This window comes from Mirounga leonina, unplaced genomic scaffold (assembly GCF_011800145.1).
Source record: "Mirounga leonina isolate KUSES-001 unplaced genomic scaffold, KU_Mleo_1.0 Mir_376, whole genome shotgun sequence".
In the NCBI taxonomy this organism is placed as follows: Eukaryota; Metazoa; Chordata; class Mammalia; order Carnivora; family Phocidae; genus Mirounga; species Mirounga leonina.
The window spans coordinates 9,511,123-9,532,286 of NW_023270718.1; the positions used below are offsets into that span (position 1 = coordinate 9,511,123).

The 21,164-nt window shown below is 46.3% G+C and overlaps 1 protein-coding gene across 1 annotated transcript in view; it reads left to right on the forward strand.

Moving 5' to 3' along the window:
• Positions 1-13,946, forward strand: part of LOC117998009 (NACHT, LRR and PYD domains-containing protein 5-like) — a 21,563-nt gene extending 7,617 nt beyond the window's left edge. The window contains 8 exon segments of the mRNA XM_034986529.1: positions 749-919; positions 2,437-2,604; positions 4,070-4,240; positions 6,195-6,365; positions 8,414-8,584; positions 10,599-10,769; positions 12,009-12,179; positions 13,814-13,946. Of these exon segments, the coding sequence (XP_034842420.1) occupies positions 749-919; positions 2,437-2,604; positions 4,070-4,240; positions 6,195-6,365; positions 8,414-8,584; positions 10,599-10,769; positions 12,009-12,179; positions 13,814-13,946 (1,327 nt within the window).
• The last annotated feature ends 7,218 nt before the right edge of the window (positions 13,947-21,164 follow it).

The window sequence follows — 21,164 nt, forward strand, 5'->3', positions numbered from 1 at the left end:
GTGGGACTCGATCCCGGGACTCCAGGATCATGACCCGAGCCGAAGGCAGTCGCCTAACCGACTGAGCCACCCAGGCGCCCTAGATTCTATATATGAGATCGTACGCATCTTTCTGTTGCTGGTTTATTTCACTTACCATAACGTCCTCTAGGTTCATTCATGCTGTTGCAAATGGCAGGATTTCCTTCTTTTTTTAAAGCTGAATAATATCCCCTGGTGTGTATATATCCGTGTATGGGTCACGTTTTCTTTATTCGTCCATCAGCCATCAGCGAACATTTAGGTTGTTTCCATATCTTGGCTGTTGGGAATGATAGTGCGCAGATCTCTTCAGGATCCTGATTTCAATTCAATTCAGTTCAATTCAATTTCAAAATTCGATGTTTATAAATGCAATTACTGGATCATACGGTAGCTCTATTTTTACTTTTTTGAGGAACTTCCATACTGTTTTCCACAGTGGCTGCACCATTTTACATCCAAGGGGGAGCTAGACTCTAAGGGCAAACCCAATTCAAGAGCTGGTGCCTCCGCATCACCTTAGTATGTACCCCGTTCAGGAGGCAGGGTGTGTGTGCAAGCACGCATTCAAAGCACAAAGCGACATCACTAAATCGACCTCAGGACCTCTGAAGTCCTCCCCGTCTTGCCATAACAGCCTGGTTCCTCTCCTCTGACACTGTTGTGGCAATGCTCATGTTAAACCCCATCCAGTGGAAGCCAATGTTGATTTCCTTCTCCAATGTAGGACGCCGATTAAGACCCTTGCTGATGAGTGCTGGAAAAGTCTCTGCTTCGTACTCAGCACCCACCCAAGCCTGCGACAGCTGGACCTGAGTGGCAGTATCCTGAATGAATGGGCCATGAAGACCCTCTGCATCAAACTGAGGCAGCCAACCTGTAAAATACAGAATCTAATGTAAGGCTACCCGGCCCCTGGTACATGCCCCTTGGCATGGCTCTGTCACCACTCTCTTCTCCCACCTACCAGAAAAGACCCATCTGAGAATGTAATCAGAGGGGATAACTGCTGTGGAAGATACAGGAGCCAAGTTCCCAAAAGCACACAATAGGGAGAAACTCAAGACCCTGTGAAGGGATTACTGAGGCAGGTTCATTCGCACTGGGTATTGAAGGATGAATAGGAGTTTGTTAGGGCCAAAGGTGCGGGGAGCTCATTGCAGGCAAATGGGTGGAGCACGAGGCCATTGCAAGATCAAAGTACTTGACTCATGGGAGGTTTTAAGTCAGGTCTTAATGCTTTTACGTTCATCAATAAGGTAACAAATATTTGAACACCCAATAAGGTCCTGGGTCCGTGGTAGACCCCAGGGTACTCACCAAGCACCTGGAGTAGGAGATGGTGCTAGTTCTGCTGCAGACAAAGGTTCTGTTCTGGACTCTTCCCTCCAAGACCAGGAGAAGCACATGCAACTTCTCCGTACAAACCTCTTCCCCTTCTTACCACTTGTACCCCTTCCCTAAGTAGTTTCCGTAAGCTGGACTGTGCCAGGGTCTTGACAGTGCCCTGTTCACCTCCGTCCTGCACCAAACCCCTCTGCCGGCTTTACCCTAGCGTTTCCCTGGGAACCCCTGCTCTTAGCTCTTGCCACGCAGTGATGAGCCTAAATCTGTGTCATCACTGTATTTGTAATACAGCAGTAACGCATCATAATGGTAACAGGATTCGGGCATTACAAGGGTTTTCGGTAAAACCTCTGATGCCTCTTCAACTTCCTATCGCCCTAATTACTCATCAACTTCCCACGCAATTATATGTATATATTGGCAAATGACTTTTTTTTTTAATCCAAGTGGTGTCACGATATACACACTCTTCGGACATTTGACCTTTCTCTTCAGCCTGAACTTGACCATATCTGTTTATAGTTCTGTTCTTTTTTTTTAAGATTTTATTTTTAAGCCAACTCTACACCCAGCATGGGGCTCCAACTCACGACCCCAAGATCAAAAGAGTCACGTGCTCCTCTGACTGAGCCAGCCAGGTGCCCCTCTAGCTCCGTTCTTAGTGGACCGACCACATTTCATTCTTCAGCGTAACTCTGGTTCAGCTCTTTGATGAGTGTCTCCCCATGAGATCAAGCTCCATCAGAACATGGAGTATCAGCATCACTTAATACTGTTTCCAGTGCCTGATGCATCATAGATGCTCAAGTATTTGTTGCTTTAAAATTAAATGTGGGCCACCTGGCTGGCTCAGTGGGTGGAGTGTGCAACTCTTGATTCTCAGGGCTGTGGGTTCGAGCCACACATTGGGTGTAGAGATCACTTACAAAATTTTAAAAATCTTTAAGATTACATAAATGCCAACAGTTGAGAGATAAGAGAGTTGGAATGGGAGAGGAGGGGAAAGGGGAAAATTGGGATACAGCTGTCTCCTGTGTCTCGTCGTATTTTCTGCTTTCTATTGGGTAGATTTAAAGGTGCGCAGGTTACCCTGGGCCTTCGTCATCTCTGGTTGACTCTCATTACCAACCGTAATATTAAATACCTGAACTTGGAAAGCACTCACCTGAAGGAGGCAGATATGATGATGGCGTGTGAAGCGCTAAGACACCCAAACTGCTTGCTGGAGTCTTTGAGGTACATTCTGGGTATGGCTTCTGCATTTTTGGCTTTGTTGTTGTTGTCTTTCCTTGTTAAATAATCATTTGCAGCAAGTTGCAAACCTATCAGAAAGGAAGAGGGCAATCTGGACTCGATCTCGTGACCCTGAGATCAGGACCTGAGCCAAAATCAAGAGTCAAATGCTTAACCGACTGAGCCACCCCGGCGCCCCTGAGATTGGCTTTTTTTCAATCAGCAAATGCCCCTCAGATCCATCATCCATGCTGTTCTGGGTATCAATCGCATGTTCATTTTTAGGGCTGAGTACTATTCAGTAGGACGGACACACTGCAGTAATGTAGCCATTCACCTGTCCAGGGACATGTGGTCATTTCCAGTTTGGGGCTGTTAACACGGTTTTGTAGATCCTGGGCATGTGTTTTGTCAATTAGATTAACTTGGTCTAAAGACACTGCTACTGGATGCCATGCTGAGACAGAGAAACATAAGCTCTGTTTTGAGCTTTAATCGACACAGAGCAACTGCGGAAGAGTATTTCGCTTTGCACCATGTGCGTTTTTGCTCTGTAACCTGCGAGCTGCCATTCCAAGCCAGGGTCATCGAGATGACATTCTGGAGAGGAAGACAAACAATAAACAAGTGCAAGTAGTCTTGAGAAAGAAGGAAATCCTGCCATTTGCAACAACATGTATGGACCTTGAGGACATTATGCAAACTGAGATAAGTCTGAGAAAGACAAATACCATATGATCTCACATATGGAATCTTAAAAAAGCTGAACTCATAAAAACACAGTAAAATGGTGTTTATCAGGGACTGGGGGTGGGGGAAAGTAGAAATAGGTTGTTGAAAGGTAAAACTTGCAACTAGTAGGTAAATAGGTCCTGGAGACCTAGCACACAGTATAATAATTATAGGCAACAATATTGTATTATTAACATAAACTTGCTAAGAGACTAGATCTTAATTATTCCCACCACAAAAAAGAAATAATTATGTGACCTGACAGAGGTCCTCACTAATATTACAATGGCAATCCTATTGCAGTATGTAAATGTTTCAAATCAACATGCTTATACCTTAGACTTACACAATATTACGTGTCAGATATACTTCAATTTTTTTAAAGTGCAAATATATGAAACATTGGCTGGTGATCATTGCCATGCATAAAATAATGCTGGATAGAGGGGTTTCGGGTGCAGTGGGGTGGGGCAGGCACAGTTAAGTAAGGTTGTGAGACTGGCGAACTCAGAGGTGACATTCAGGAGACCTGAATGAAAAATTGAACCACATAAAGATGTGGGTTTGGGATGAGGAGGGATGGTGCAAACACAAGGAATAGCAAATGCTCAGACCCTGAGCCTAGAGCAAACTGTGTCCAGAAATCAGCAACATGGCCAGAGTAGCTGGTGCACAGGGAAATGGGTTGCTTTGGGGCGAGAAGTGAGAATGCATTTCACGTTGTTTATCTCTGCAGGTTGGATCACTGTGGACTAACGCCCGCCTGTTGCCTGGTGATTTCCCAAATCCTTGTTACGTCCATCAGCCTAAAATCTCTCAGCCTGGTAGGAAATAAGATGTCAAACCAGGGCATAAAGCCGCTCTGCAATGCCTTGACTGCCTCACAGTGCACCCTGCAGAAGCTGATGTGAGTTGCACTTCTGTCCACCAGGGCTCCTTTCTCTTAGCTGACATGGCCCAAATGGTGGGGAAGGAGGGGAGGGGAATTAGTGGACGCCTAAGCCAAGGGTTAGAATGGGAGTTCTGACCCCATGGGAGTGCCCCAATATTGAGGTATAAAAGAAGACTCAGTAAATAACATCTGTGTCTTTGCTATCAAACTCTGAACGATATAAAAGTCTAGGGGAGAAGCCAAACGCATAGAACCAGAGAGAAGAACGTTGACCGCCAGGGGCTGGCAGTTGGGGGGAGAAATGGGGAGAGGTTGGTTAAGGGTACAGGTGTACCATTAAAAGACAAATAAGTTCTGGGGATCTCACATACGGCATTCTGCTTAGAGTTAGCACTGCCATGTTATATACTGGAAAGTTGCACCAATGCCAAAATCCCGGAGAGTCTTAGCTTGTGGCTGGAGCCGCCATCTATGGTGTCCTTCCAGGCCCTGTGCTGAGTGTTCTAATCCCATTAATGCCACCCTTCACAACCTGCCACATAGGAATTATTTTCACCCCATCTGCTGATAAGGAAAACAGAATCCAGAAGAAAGAAAAATCTCTTGTCTAGGGCCACATAGGAAATAAAAGGCAAAACTAAAACATGAGCTCTGGTTTGATACCTAAGACTTGGAAATCTCCCCCTCGATGACCTACAATCTGGGCAAAGTTGTTTCCCCCCCCATCACTCCCAAAACATGCCATGTCAATAACATCCCTCTTTCCTGGGGAGTTTGAGTCTAAAGTCATAGCGGAAATTGAAAACAAAATGGCACAAATTACCCTTTAAATTCCGGGGGCGGGGGGAATCACATTAGAAGCCAACATTTCTCTCCCTCAGTCTGTAGGGGAAGGAAAAGACTTTCCCTCTATCCTCTTAGGTTCAGTGTCTGAGGCCTGCAAATTAAACTGATGATTGACAGGACAAAGGACACACATATTGTATTGGTACTACTTTTTTTTAACATGCATGGAGGTTTCACAGAAAAGATGTGAGTAACCCAAAGAAGTGGTTAGACTCAAGCTTATATATCATTTTAACAAAGTTACGCTAAATTGTGGAGAAGTGACTAGACAAAAGGCGTTTGGGGCTTCTAGGGGCTGATAAATTGTGGGTAGGTGACTAGGAAGTATATGAGAGGAATTAATGGTAGATAAATGTTATATGATGACTCATCCCCATGTCATGCCCATCTCTGGTGACAAGGGTCATTCTCTTGCTGGTACCAAAGAGGAGGGACACACGTACAAGGGAAACTCATGCCCTGTTTTTAGGCAGATGGGGGAGAGCACCGAGCCCTTCCTGTGTCTGCTTTTTCTCAGTTGCTTTCAGCTCAAGATCATCCTTATGCCCGAGTGGCATATTTCAGGCTTACATATTCTGACCCCCTTCTAATCCAACCCAGCCAGTATTTCTTCATCAAAATAAATCACTGTCAGTAATAGGGAGTAAATGTTTGCTATATGTGCTGCTCTAAGCATTTTAGATGTGTTAATTCATTTAGCTTTGCCACAATCCCATGAGAGAAGTAGTATGAAATTCTTATTTTCAAGTGCTATTATGTATGAAGCTTTGAGAAACGGATGGAATAGGAAGAGCACTTTCTATATAGGAAGGTTCCTAATCTGGGCAACACCTCACACCACAGCGCATGTAAGGAGCAAGGACCCCTGGATGGGGAGCAGGTTGACCTTGTCCATGTGTCTCCCATTGTGGGTGATGGCAGATCTAGTCACCCATGCCATGTATATAAATATCAGGGTTGGGTTTGCAAGTTAAATGCAAGACACAGTGTGACCTCAGCATACGTCTGCAAGAGCATGGTCAGCCATGGGGTAGGATTTCTTTCCCTTATTTGCGAAGGAGGGAGGGAGGGAACCTTCAGAATAGACCTCACCCTTTCCTTCCTGGGGGCTCTCTCCTTGCAGACTGGGGAGCTGTGGCCTCACAGCTGCCGACTGCCAGGACCTGGCCTCAGCCCTCACCAGCAACCAGAGTCTGACGCACGTGTGCCTGTCGAGCAACGGCCTGGGGAGTGAAGGCGTGAATCAGCTGTGTCAAGCCATAAAAGTGCCCACCTGTGGGCTACAGAGGCTGACGTGAGTCCAGCTTGCTTCCTTGGGAGGACTGCATTGCTTTGTTACAAACCGCATGTGATGCTCGCGAGCTCAAAGCAGTGGGAGGACGGTTGTCATGATAAAGGGAACAGATAAGGGCTGCATCCTGTCCCCGCCAATTTCCTCCTTCCCTGGAAAATTCCATCTCAGCCCGTTTTCTTACAGTGGGAAGTCGTCATTTATCCAAATACAGGCGATTCTCATTATTTCCTGCAGTTCTATAAAGTCGTCACAAACACCGAACCACTGCTCCCAGGGGAAACACAGGGTTAGGTTCCTTCGAGCCTCTGGTCACATTTTCATCAACCAACCAGTACCTAACCTCGCTTTGTGTGTTTCTGTTTAAAGACCCCTTATTTAATACATATTGTTGATTCACTCACATTGCGCCCAGGGCCGACAGCGCCATGACTCATGGCCGAACGAAGCTCATCTCTGAAGCACTTTCTCCACACAGCACAGCCTTCTTGGGCATGGGAACGCTGGACAGCACTTCAGCTCCACACATTAGCACCACATCTTAAACAACAAAATGACCCACAAAAAACACAAAAATGCGGAAAACGTGGCACTAACTGGATCATGAAAAGGATACCTGTTGACAGTGAATTTGAAACGAGTTCAGCCTCAGGGAGCATGTGTGAATATTTCTCTGCACATGCACGTGTGTCCATGAAGGACCCATGAGCACCACGAAATGGACTTGGGGGGGGTAGCGAATAAATTTTAGCAAGCAGACAAATGTGCAAACACAGAATCCCTGCATCATGAGGACTGACTACAGTAAGCACGTGCAACTGGCGAACACTTTTAGTTGCCAGTGATGCAGAGATGACCGACGTGGTCCCTAAGTTCACAGAGCTTAGTTTCTGGTAGGGAGAGCTGGATACTTGAGATTTTTGGATGCTGGTAATAGTGACACAGGGTTGGCAGCCACAGAGGTACTGTCCCCACCATTCTGGACAGTACCACGTGCACAGCGAGGGGAGGCCATGCACTCTAGCGTAGAGCAAGGGGTCTCCATAACTGCTTTGAAAACTGCTACCCCATTGCCAGGTTATTCTTCTAGCCTACATCTTTGGTCTGGTGGTGAGAACAAAAGATGGGTGTTACACCTGTCCCACACTGCCAGCTTGCCTTGCTGGGGTCACTTTGCTTTCTGCCACTTCACCCCATTGACCAATTAGTTCACCAATAACTCTCTAATTTAAAAAATCAACATATGTTAATGGTATACCTGTAGCCAGAAATTCTTTTAAAGAATATAACTTTAATGTACGTGTCTACCTTGTGGGTTCCAAGGTTCCTCAGTGAATAAGTGATGGGAAGATGCTGAGTATGGTGGACAGAAGAGTGACCTGCTCCCCAAGATGCCCATGTCCTAATCCCTGTAAATATGTGAACTCACATGGCAAAAGGGACTTTGCAGGTGTGAGCAAGTTAAGGATCTTGAGATGGGAAATTATCTTGGATTCTCTGAGTAGCCCTAATGTAATCAAAGGGGTTTTTATGAGGGAAAGGAGGAGAAGTGGGAGAGGAGATATGGTAACAGGATATAATTGCTGACTGAAGACCAGAAGCCAAAGACTATGAGCAGCCCTATAAAAGCTAGGAAAGGCAATAAAACCGATTCTCCCCTGGAGCCTCCAGAAGGAACACAGCCTTGCTGACACCTTGATTTTTGCCTCAGTCAAAATCTGCTGAACTCCGGAACTGTAAGATAATAAATGTATGTTTTAAGCCACTAAGTTTGTGGTAATTTGTTACAGTAGCTATTGGAAAGCGACACATTGAGTATGAAGGAAAATTAAAAAGAGCATCTTGAACGGCATCCAGTGCATGCATTCTGCTAGATATCATACCAAGCACTTCATGGTCATCCTGTTACCCAAGCTGAAACCTCCCTAAGTACCCCCTTACATAATACCCTCCCAAAGGAGGAGGAAACTGAGGCCAACAGAAATGGCTTACCCAAGGTGACACCAAGTCACGAGTATAACTTTCCTCTTTCCCGTGTGTGCGCCCCACAGACTAAATGAATGCAACCTGGATGTCGCCAGCTGTGGCTTTCTTGCGTTTGCACTTATGGGCAACAAACATCTGACGCATCTGAGCCTTAGCATGAACCCCGTGGAAGATGGTGGGATGAACCTTCTCTGTGAGGTCCTGATGGAACCATCTTGTCACCTCCAGGACCTGGAGTAAGTTTCAATGGTTGTCGGGGGTCAGTTCTACCATACTGGGGACTGGGGTTCCTATAAAGTCCAGATATGTGAGCAGGAAGACTGGTACCAAAAATTACTTCTTGGTAATTGGGTCTAGTTGGGTCTAGTTGGGTCAACTGATGCTCATGCTTTCATATGTTTACCACAGTGAGTGTGGGAAGGACACAAAAATGAGTCCAGACAGGAACCCCACAACTGGATTTTTGGAGCTTAGGTCACCCTCGATTTCTAAAACCTGTTCACTTTTCAGAAAACCTGTTTTTGCCCTAAGTTACTCTTTAGCTGTTCATTCCGTATGTAGGGTGGAGATGGAGGGGCTCTCTCTCAATACCTTCTTCCTCTGGGGCTCAAATTTCTTTACCTTTTATTGGAGTGTTTCTATTTAATAAGACTATTCCATCCTTAAACAGACTATAGAAAAGTTAAAAGATATCAATGAACAGAAATGAATCTCCAATCTGACAAAGCAGTTAACACTTTGGCAAATTCCTCCTGGATGCATAAGTATTACAAAGAAAGGATCCCAGCAGTTACCGCTGAAAGCATTCTTGCCACATGGCAGGCACAGGGCTTTAAATATTTCACATGTCTAGGCTCATGTAGTTCTCCTACCAATCATTTGCAGGGGAAACCAGAACTCCCTTAGGAGCCCAAACCTTGCCTTTTAGTCTCACATTCTGTCCCTTGAGGATCTGCAGACCGTAATCATAAACTAAGTATGGTATGGTATTCCACTGAATGATGCATCATAACTTTAAAAATCCCCTAAAGCTGGACATTGAGCTTACGTCCAATGTTTTAGTCATGCGTACCTTCTAAATCTTTGTGTACTTGGTAGTATCTTTTTCTCAGTTACAAAAGTAGAGGGGCGCCCGGGTGGCTCAGTCGTTAAGCATCTGCCTTCGGCTGGGGTCGTGGTCCCAGGGTCCTGGGGTTGAGCCCCGCATCGGGCTCCCTGCTCAGCGGGAAGCCTGCTTCTCCCTCTCCCACTCCCCCTGCTTGTGTTCCCTCTCTCGCTATCTCTCTCTGTCAAATAAATAAAATCTTAAAAAAAAAAAATCAGTGAACCAAAAAGTAGGACCATTTTAATATCTCTCCTTCTCCAATAATAAATAAAGAAACTGGATAGAGATCATAGCCCACAGATCTGAGTGCCCCCCCCCCAAGTATTAGTCCTGTGTTTGTTTTCATGAAATCGGTGTTTCGAGCTCTACTTTTGCATGGTGTAGAAACTAAAGCTTAATCACTTGGAGGTGCCACTTCTTTGGGGTTATGCTTAAATGCTGGGGGATAATCATCACTGATCCTTGCTGGCATCTGAGGCTTAGCCATTCCCACCTGGTCTGCAGGTGTGAGCCCTAACACCTGGTCTGCAGGTGTGAGCTCTTGCTCATTCTTTGTGTGAACGCCTCGTGAAGATGGACTCTCTCATCCCCAGTGGGATCATTCTATTCTTAGCTGAAGATAGGAGACAGTGGAGCTGTTCCCATCATCTCTACTCAGATGAGTCATGCAGTCGGTATTTCAGGGGCCTTCTCTGCCCCCACCCTCCCCATTCGTCCCAGAAACAGAAGCACAAGATGCCTCTCCTTTCGGACCCCAAACCCATCTAGCATTTCAGTACCTTCTGTTATCTGTCATCTTTTCTCACCCTCTCAGGGACTCTACCAACTTCTCCTCATTTTTTTTTTTCCTGTCTCTTTTTCTCCATCCACCAGGGAGAATCTTCATCCCATCTGCAGGTGGGAAGCAAGCTCTGATGTGCTCATTTCTTTTTCCAGAGATCCCTCCAGCCACATCACATGCTTTCCCCACCTGCACTATCATCCCTCCTTACCTGAGCCACTGGATGCTGCACAACCTAAGCCATTCCCAGGGATGGACAGAAAGGTTCCCAGTGAGGAAGGAGTCCAGGAAAGCCCCACTGATGTTTCTGGGCATCGTCCCCCTCTAGCCCTCTCCTCAAATGACATGGGCTCTCCTCTTGCAGACTGGTTAAGTGTCATCTCACTGCCGCCTGCTGTAAGAAACTGTCCCATGTGATCACAAGGAGCAAACACCTGAAGAGCCTGGATCTGGCAGTGAATGCCCTGGGTGATGAAGGCATCATAGCGCTGTGCGAGGGGCTGAAACACAGGAGAGCTTCTCTGAGGAGGCTTGGGTGAGTTCCTGGGGTCCCCAGTATGAGGGCTGGGTGAAGAGGAAGGGGGACCTGGGCGTGAAGTTGCTGAACAAAGACAGTGTTCCAACTCTCACAATTCCATTTGAACCTGCCTTGTTCTTCCTGGTGCTTAAGAAATGACCTCACCCCCTTCGAATCAACATGAAGCCATTTCATAGGAAAGCCCTGCACGTTCCACCATGAAACCACTTAATATCTGTACCCACGTTCCCTTCTTTCTGAAACAATGGAGGAAAAATCCCTACCGCTACAGCTTAATCTCACTCATATCGGCAATCTATCAAGTGCCTTATGCTATCACTGAATTACCTTCCCTCACCTCTTTCCACAGCCTCCCTAGTAGAGATTTCCTGTTTTCACAGAGGCTTAGATATTATTTTAGAAGCAAAACCAATAATAACAATAAGCTTTATTCAACCCCACCTCACCATCTAACTATAGGCACTTAAAAATACTTGAGCACATCCCACAACTTTTTTACTCTATCACAAGACATTCCCAAATACACAGAATCTAGAATGATTGGGACATTAAAAACCTGCATGCTCACCACCCAGTTTAAACGATCATCAGTCTTTTGCTCTATCTGGTGAACCATCTCATAGCGAGTTATAGTTTGTTGTTCAGCCTCTGAATACCTCAACACGCATCTCCAACATGGGAGAACATGGCCACCATCCATTATTACATCCAACAAAGTTGTTTGGCCCTCAGCTGCTCCTAGGATAAAATCCTAAATCCTTAATGTGACCTAAAATGCCCAGCCTCCTTTCACACCGTGGCCTCTGACTCCCCTGTGGCTGTCTGGTTCTCTGTCCGAGTCTTTGACATGTCCCAGCCTTCCTTCCGCGAGGGTCAGGTGAGTGCAACTCCCAAGCCTATATCGCTACTTCCTGCCCTGTTCACCTGGCTTCCTTCTTGCCTCTTGGGTTCCGGGTGAAATGCAGGTTTTCAGCAAGTCTTTCTCCATGTGCCTTGCTTTGTTCCCTAGTTGCAAGCATTCTCACCCTTTATCTTTCATTCTTTCCACGACTGTAATTAAGTCACCCAGTGGCTCTTAACAGGAGAACGAGCATCGTCGCCTGGGAATCCATTAGAAACCAGAAACACCAGTGGTAGAGCCCACCCCTCTATCTTAAACATTGCCATGAAAGGCCAGTGGGTTGAAGGGTCGGTCACTGAACTTTGGAGGCATTTCTTGGCGTGTTGGCCCTGCAGGTTGGAGGCGTGTGGACTGACTTCTGGCTGCTGTGAGGCCCTTGCCTCGGCTCTCCTCTGCAGCCAGCGCCTGACCAGCCTGAATCTGATGCAGAACAATTTCAGCCCCGTAGGAATGATGAAGCTGTGTCCCGCCTTTGCACAACCCACATCTAACCTACAAATAATCGGGTGAGTCCCTGGCGATTGTCTTCCGAGATACAAACCTCCTTCTGCTACAAAGCATGCTGGTTGGTGGAGAAACGCTTTATCCCAGAAGCTGAGATGTGGCTCAACAACCAGATCCTTGATTCAGCCACTAAGTGCCCACTGTGTTCTGGGCACCGTACTGAGGATAGGGATAGAGACAGAGGTAAGGTGCCTGATACCATGGGGCTTACTTCTGCATGGGTTTAGGAAGAATGTAGAGACAACATACAAATCAGATGTTTATCCTTAAAAAGCTAAAAGTGGAATTTCTATATGATCCAACAATTCTGAGTACATACCCAAAAGAACTGAAACCAGGATCTGGAAGAATTACTTGTACATCCATGTTTACAACAGCATTATTCACAGTAGTCAAAAGGCAGAAGCAGCCCAGGCATCTGCGGTCAGGGGAATGGGTAAATTAAGTGTGATATATCCACACAGTGGAATATCATTCAGCATTAAAACAAAAGGAAGTTCTAACACCTGTTATAACATGGACAAAGTAAGTCAGGTGCAAGAAGACGAATACTGCATGATTCTACCTAAGTGAGGTCCCTAGAGCAGTCAAATCCATAGAGACTAAAGGTAGATGGTGGCACTGGAGGAGGGGGAGGGGATGGGGAGTCGGTGTTTAATAGGCACAGAGTTTTAGTTGGGGAAGATGAAAAGTTATGAGGATAGATGGTGAACACCGTTGGGGAAGATGAAAAGTTATGAGGATAGATGGTGAACACCATTGGGGAAGATGAAAAGTTATGAGGATAGATGAACTCCCCACTGAAAAACGGTTAAGATGGACAGACGGTTGAGGTTGGTTGTCCTATATTTATTTCAATAGCAAACTCCCTGATTGAAAAACTGCCTCTGTGTAGCACAGCTTACGGTGGTTGGGTTTGTGCAGGGCTCAAGTGTCGACATATGGATGTAACAGGGTAGTTGTAGTGTGGGATCTGAGGGGAAGGATGGAATGGAAGGCATGGCTCTGTGGATTCAGAGACTTCAGTGTGGACAAGGGGAACTGTCACAGTGATCTCTTCAGCAGAGAAGCTGGAAAGGCAGAATATTGGGTTGAAAGAGAGCATATTTGCATCAATGACTCATGAAGCAGTATAGCTTTGGACAAGCTCAGCCTGTGATTATGGGACTTGGCAGTTGAAGAGTCAGACCTGGATTTTACTACTGGACCTTCCAGGAGCCTATTTCCCTATCTGTAAAATAGAAACGATGCTGTGTATCTATTTGAATACCTGTTTCTCCTGCTCTAGGATATAAGCTTCCTGAGGGTAGGGGCTTTGCCTTATTCATCACTGTGCCTCTGAACCCTATAACAGGACCTGGCACAAAGAAGGTTCTCAGGAAGGAGTTTACGGATGGATGAGTAATCATGCCTGCCTCTGAGGACCGTGGTGAGGGGCAGATGCCCATAAAAGCTCAGTGTAGCATCTAATACATGCAAGTGTGCCTTCACATGTAGGGATTTACTCTTGCTCTGTGGAGCACCTCAAGAGTACAAGAAGAGGTTTCAGATCCTTGATGCTGTTTCCAGGAATTTTAAGGAAAGGAGAAGCAGAAGCAAATTCCCAGAGTAATGTGTCCCCCTTCTGCCTCTCCAGGTTGTGGAAATGGCAATATCCCACTCAAATACGGAAGCTTCTGAACGAGGTCCAACGACTCAAGCCACAGATCATAATTGGTGACAGTTGGTATTCTTTTGATGAAGATGACCGGTATTGGTGGAAAAACTGAAAACATGAAACTCTCCCACCCTGCCCCTGACCACACACACGCGCGCACTCTGATGGAGGAACATTTAAAAGCGGTCTTCTGGGGCAAGCTGTACCCAGGAGTTCCCTCTCAGAGATGGAATATGAGTTCTGGTTCTCACAAAGCCCTCACTGGTGGCAATTCTCATGTGTCCAATATAACTTGGTTATTGCATTTGCCTCTGACATAGGCTGTGACCTTCCAATCCTAGGATCTCTCTATCTATGAAATGTCTGTCCTACCTCGGAGCATATAGAGAAAATCAAATAAAACAAGCACTGAGCATTTGGGGAGTAAGTACCATGTGACCTTCTTGAGCAGTGGGGATATGATCCAAGAGAAGAGTGGGAGGACTTAGGTCCTAAAAGTGGCCCCCAGATGTTGATGATACAACTCTGCTGGTGTTACAAAAAGAAATTAAAGCACAATCTAAAAGTCAGAGGAGGATGGTGTGACTATCACTATCTAAATATAAACAAACCAAATGTATTGCTTAGTGTAGTGAAGAACTGGTCTACCACTGTCTCCGAGAAGAGCAGACTGCTGATCTTATGTAGGTAGGGATTTGGGGAAGCATGGAGTTCAAGGATTGGTGAGTCTTTGGAGTGAGCTGTGACATGTAGTTCTTCAGGTAAGACTGCTTAGCGTTCACAAGTGTGTTCATCAGAGTGAATCCCTTCCTGATCAGCTGAATCTCAGAAGCTAAGGGGAGTCCATCGTTGCCTTGTCAAAGCATGTTCCCTGGGGCAAGTCATCTTGGATCCATTTAACGGTCCGGTTGGGTGGCTACTTGTTACCATGGCTACAGATCAACCAGTCTCTTCCCAGGAAAGTGGGAAATTCTTGTGTTCTCACCATTGTGTCCTATTTATTGGTCCTTCCGTTTATTTCTCTAGTCCATGATGATGGTCGCTAACACAGGCTCTACTTGAAACACAATCTACAAATTAACTCATTCGGTCTTCAAATTCCAAGCCTCATTTTTTTTCAAACCTGGAAATGTTTTAGGCTTGTTCCCTCTCAGATGGTGATTAGATGGTGATCAGCCTGCTTCCTCTCAGCCCTATAATATGGCTGAGGAAAAGTTTATGCAGAGCATAGGAGAAATGTCAGCCCTGTAGTTTCCTTGGGCTTATGTTGCTAGTATTATCTTCAGTCTGTGGTGTCTCTGCAGGAATACTTTTTAAATGCATGTTCTGGGAGTATCTCAGACTACGTAATGCTTGTGCCTTGGACCAGTGGGGCATGGTTTGTGTGATGTGAATGGGGGAGAGGGGTCACAGTTACACCTCCTAAATTAGAGATGTCCTAGTCTTCGGAATACCGGCTCTTCCACCTGGGACACATGACCATCTGACCCGCATACCCCGTGAGGCAGTACCACTAATGCTTGTGTTAAACGCTAATAAGGCGGGCACCTGGGTGGCTCAGTTGGTTAAGTGACTGCCTTTGGCTCAGATCATGATCCTGGAGTCCCGGGATCGAGTCCCACATCGGGCTACCTGCTCAGCAGGGAGTCTGCTTCTCCCTCTCCCGCTCCCCCCTCTTGTGCTCTCTCTCTCTCTCTCTCACTCTCTCTCTCAAATAAATAAAATCTTAAAAAAAAAAAAGGTAATAAGGCATTACTATTTTAGTCTTTAAAGGAATATCACCTGACCTCGAGCTAAAAGTACCTAACACCTGCTGTCTGTGTTTAGTGGAGTCTCTTGAGCACTGCCTGTCCCTCTCTCCCCCTGACGGTACATATGTCCTGCTTTGGAAAACTGCCCGAAAAGGAAGATCAAAGAGAGAAGGCAATGAGTTTTTAATTCAGACCCGTGTTGGCATCCTGGCTCTCCTAAATGACTGATGACACAAGACAGATGCCAACCTCCATCAGCTTTTGTTTCCTTCTCTGTAAAATAAGGAAAACGGCACCTACTTATGGGCAGTTTGAGAAGATGAATTCCTGGAAAGCTCTCAAAGCTAGAACATTCATCCCACAAATATGTTATTAAATACCTACTTGTGATATCTACGGCCATTCACAATATTGGTACAAACTTAGCAGCTTGAAACATATTACCTCACGGTTTCGTGGGTCAGGAGTCTGGGTGTGGCTTACCTGGGTCCTCTGCCTCGGGGTCTCACAAAGCCACAATGAATGTGTCCAATGGGGCCATGGTCTCATCAGAGATTCAACCGGGGAAGGAACCTCTTCCAAACTCAAGTGGTTCCTGGAGGCGTTCATTTCTTTGCAGGCTGCTGGACGGAGGGCCTCAGTTTCTTGCAAGTTGTCAGAGGGCATTCCCAGCTACTTGCCATGCTGCCCCTTTGCATGGCAGGTTGCTTCTTCAAAGCTAGCAAGAGAGTCTCCCTGCAAAACAGACTGAAAATTTCATGTTACCACACAAGTGAGGTCCCACCTACTTTGCCATATTCTGTTTGGCTGTAAGTCACAAGTCCTGCTCACACTCAAGGGGAAGAGGCCCCAGAAGGGCATGAAGGGATGAAGAGATCATTGGGCCACCTTAGAGTCTGTCCGATGCTCTGCTCTATGCTCTAGGGGGAAGCCAATCTCAACTCACTTCTGCGTGTTGGAAAGGGCAGCTAATGTCTTGTCCCCACCACCACTACCCCCCCCCCAGCCATCTCCAAGGGTAGAGAAGAAGTTACCTAGTTGGTAAGGACAGGAGGAAAACACCAGGCCTGTGTGGCTTAGACCCTCTGGGCACTCCTTCCAAGTAGCCTGTCCTTAGGACATGTGCACTCTTTCCCCCTACAACTCTGATTAAGGCAAAGTGTTGGGAATCTGCAAATACAGGGGCGCTTGGGTGGCTCAGTCGGTGAAGTCTGCCTTCGGCTCAGGTCTTGATCTCAGGGTCCTGGGATCGAGTCCCACATAGGGCTCCCTGCTCAGCAGAGAATTTGCTTCTCCCTCTCCCTCTGCCCCTCACCCTGCTTGTGTGCGCGCTCTCTCTCTCTCAAATCTTTTTAAAAAATCTGCAAATATAGGCCATTGGACCAATGGAGCTTTGAGTAATAGAGGCGACATCTTGATCTATATCTAACTCCTGATCTCTCATTTGATTCTGAGTTCCAAAAGGAGGCGACGAGGTGCTGATTAGTCTTAGAAATGCCCAGCGCCTATGGGCTGGCTGCTGGGCCAGGGCTGACAATTCAGCAGCACACAAGACCGGCACCCCCCCCGCTGGGTGTGTGCATACTAGCGGGTGGGGGGGGGGGGGGGGGGGGGCGACAAGTACAAACTGCAAATGTTCAATCAGTACATCCTATGAAGAGTCATGTTAGCAAGAGCATGCCAGCCATTTTTTACTTTAGAGCCTGAGAAGGCTGCTTTTCTTCCGCATCGTCTGTCATTTTTTAAGTTGGTTTTGGGATATGATTTACATGCAGTAGAAATTGCCCTCTGTTTAGTGTACAGTTCTGAGTTTTGACAAGCAGTTGGATAGCCATCACCAAAATATACAGAACAGTTCATCTTCCAAAAAAAAAAAATCCCTCATGCCCACTTGTGCCCCACGCTTATTCCCCACAACCTCCCAGCATTGCTGAATTAACTAAACTGGAATCAGCCACCCACAGAGCCCTTACTTACTGAGTGCAGCCTAAAGCCTCAGAAGGAAGGGAAAAACGAAGCGGGGGGAATCGGAGGGAGAGACGAACCAGGAGAGACGATGGACTCTGAGAAACAAACTGGGGGTTCTAGAGGGGAGGGGGGTGGGGGGATGGGTTGGCCTGGTGATGGGTATTAAAGAGGGCACGTTCTGCATGGAGCACTGGGTGTTATGCACAAACAGTGAATCATGGAACACTACATCAAAAACTAATGATGTAATGTATGCTGATTAACATAACATAATAAAATTAAATTAAAAAAATAAAGCATCAGAACGGATATGGCTTCGGGTCGGGATGCCCCGCCTGCCTTTCTATGGCTCTGCAATGCCCTTGAACCTCCCCCCCATCCTCACTAGGTGGCAGTAGAACACCATCCTTATCTTTCGACAGCTGGACCTGCAGGAAGGATCCGCTCACACCTCCCTGCACCGGCGTTCTCATCCTCTGCCCTGTTAGCATTGTTGTGGGGGAGGGGGCTGTCCTGCGCGTTCGAGGATATTGAGCAGCATCCCTGGCTTCTACCCACTAAGACATCAGGAGCACTGGCCTGCCCCCAGTCGTGACAACTAAAAATGACTCCAGATGTCACTTCGGGGGCACAATCGCCCTCACCTGAGGACCATCACTCTACATTCAGCAGAAAACCTCCCTCAGTCGCACCCTCAGTGGGTTCCCCTGAACCCCAGTGGGTCGGGCTGATCCACAGGCAATCCCATGTCAGCATGCAGTGCTGAGGATATCGGATACCTCCACGGCTGGCTTCTTCTATAGGAGAGGGACCGCCGTGTAACCGACATTCAAGAGGGTAACGGCATTATCCACAGTCGCCAAAACTGTGGAAGCAGTCAAGGTGCCCTTCGGGAGGTAAATGCATGAATGAAATGTGGTCCGTCCAGAAAACGGAATATTCTCAGCACGAACAAGAAATGAGCTATCAAGCCAAGACATGGAGGGAACTTGAGGGCACCCTACCAAGTGAAAGGAGCCCAGTCTGAAAAGGCTGCACACCATCCGATTCCAACCATATGGCATTCTGGAAAAGGCAAGACTATGGAGACAGTGAAATGATGAGTGGTTGCCAGGGGGTGGGGGAGGCGGACGGGAGGAACAGGTGGTCTTAGGGCGGTGAAACTACTCTGTGTGATGCTAGAACAAGAGATGCATTATACACGCGTCCAAACCAGTAGAATATACAACACCAAGAATGAGCCCTAATGTAACCTACAGGCTTTGGATGATAACAATGCGCCTGCGTAGGTTCATCGGTGGTAACAAATGCATCACTCCGGCTGGGGATGCTGCTAGTGGGGGAGGCTGTGCGTGGGTGGGTCAGGCGGTTACTGGGAAATCTCTGCACCTTCCAGGAACTGTGTGAACCCAGAACTGCCTGAGAAAAATTAAGTCTATTCTTTGGGACGCCTGGGTGGCTCAGTCAGTTAAGCGTCTGCCTTCGGCTCAGGTCATGATCTCACAGTGGGATCGACCCCCCTCCCCGCCCACCCACCCAGGCCAGAGCTCAGCCAGAGTCTGCTTCAGATTCTCACTCTCCTACTGTCCCTCCCCCCACTCACATGGCACACTCTCTCTATCTAAAATAAGTAAATAAATAATAGATTGTTCTGGATGTATTCACAGCAGTGAATGTGATGTAGGAAAGACATTACGGTTCGAAGCTGACGGCCAAGAAAGAATTCTTGAAACGTCTTTGGTGCAAAAAGGTGATTTTAAAGCATGGGGATAGGACCCATGGTCAGAAAAAGCTGCACTGGGGTCATGAGGAGTGGCCCATGATATACTTTCAAATTGGGAGGGGGTTAGGGATAGCATAAGTCTCTAAGGAATTTTGGAAGTAAGGCTTCCAGGACTTTGAGGGGGCTAGCTATTGTTGGGAAAAGGTCATTTATTACCATCTAATAAAACCTGAGTCATAGCTATATACAGAAGAATGAAACTCGACCTTTCTCTTACACGATACACAAAGATAAACTCAAAATGGATGAAAGACCGCAATGTGAGACAGGAGTCCATCAAAATCCTAGGGGAGAACAGAGGCAGTAACCTCTTCAACATCAGCCACAGCAATTTCTTTCAAGACACGTCTCTGAAGGCAAGGGAAACAAAAGCAAAAATGAACTTTTGGGACTTCATCAAGAGAAAAAGCTTCTGCACAGCAAAGGAAACAGTCCACAAAACAAAGAGGCAACCCACAGAATGGGAGAAGATATTTGCAAGTGACACTACAGATAAAGGGCTGATATCCAAGATCTACAAAGAACTTCTCAAACTCAACACCCAAAAAACAATCCAAGAAATGGGCAGAAGACATGAACAGACACTTCTCCAAAGAAGACATACAAGTGGCTAACAGACACATGAAAAAATGTTCATCATCATTAGCCACCAGGGAAATTCAAATCAAAACCACATTGAGATACCACCTTACACCAGTTAGAGTGGCAAAAATTAACAAGTTAGGAAACGACAGATGTTGGCGGGGATACAGAGAAAGGGGAACAGTCCTACACTGTTGGTGGGAATGCAAGCTGGGACAGCCACTCTGGAAAACAGTATGAAGTTTCCTCAAAAAGTTAAAAATAGAGGGGCGCCTGGGTGGCTCAGTCATTAAGCGTCTGCCTTCAGCTCAGGTCATGATCCCAGGGTCCTGGGATCAAGCCCACATCGGGCTCCCTGCTCAGTGGGAAGCCTGCTTCTCCCTCTCCCACTCCCCCTGCTTGTGTTCCTGCTCTTGCTATCCCTTTCTGTGAAATAAATAAATAAAATCTTTAAAAAATCATTAAAAATAGAGCTACCATATGACCCAGCAATTGCACCACTGGGTATTTACCCCAAAGATATAGATGTAGTGAAAAGAAGGGCCATATGCACCCCAATGTTCACAGCAGCAATGTCCACAATAGCCAAACTGTGGAAGGAGCCGAGATGCCCTTCAACAGATGAATGAATAAAGAAGATGTGGTCCATATATACAATGGAATATTACTCAGCCATCAGAAAGGATGAATACCCAACTTTTACATCAACATGGATGGGACTGGAGGAGATGATGCTAAGTGAAATAAGTCAAGCAGAGAAAGACAATTATCATATGGTTTCACTCATTCATATGGAGGACATTAGGAGAAGGAAGGGAAAAATGAAGGGGGGGAAATCGGAGGGGGAGACAAACCATGAGAGACTATGGACTCTGAAAAACAAACTGAGGGCTTAAGAGGGGAGGGAGTGGGGGGATGGGTTAGCCCAGTGATGGGTATTAAGGAGGGCACGTTCTGCATGGAGCACTGGGTGTTATACGCAAACAATGAATCATGGAACACTACATCAAAAACTAATGATGTAATGTATGGTGACTAACAATATAAATAAATAAATAAATAATAAATAAAAATTTAAAAATAAAATAAAAATTAGTCAAGCTTAATTACTTTCTTATTTTTTCTATGTATGAAATAAAGATTTTTTTTCTTTAAATAAAAAAAAAAAAAACCTGAGTCATGAGACCCTTCAGATATATATCGGTGGATCATAGCTTGGGGGGTGATTGCCAACATGTCTCTCAGG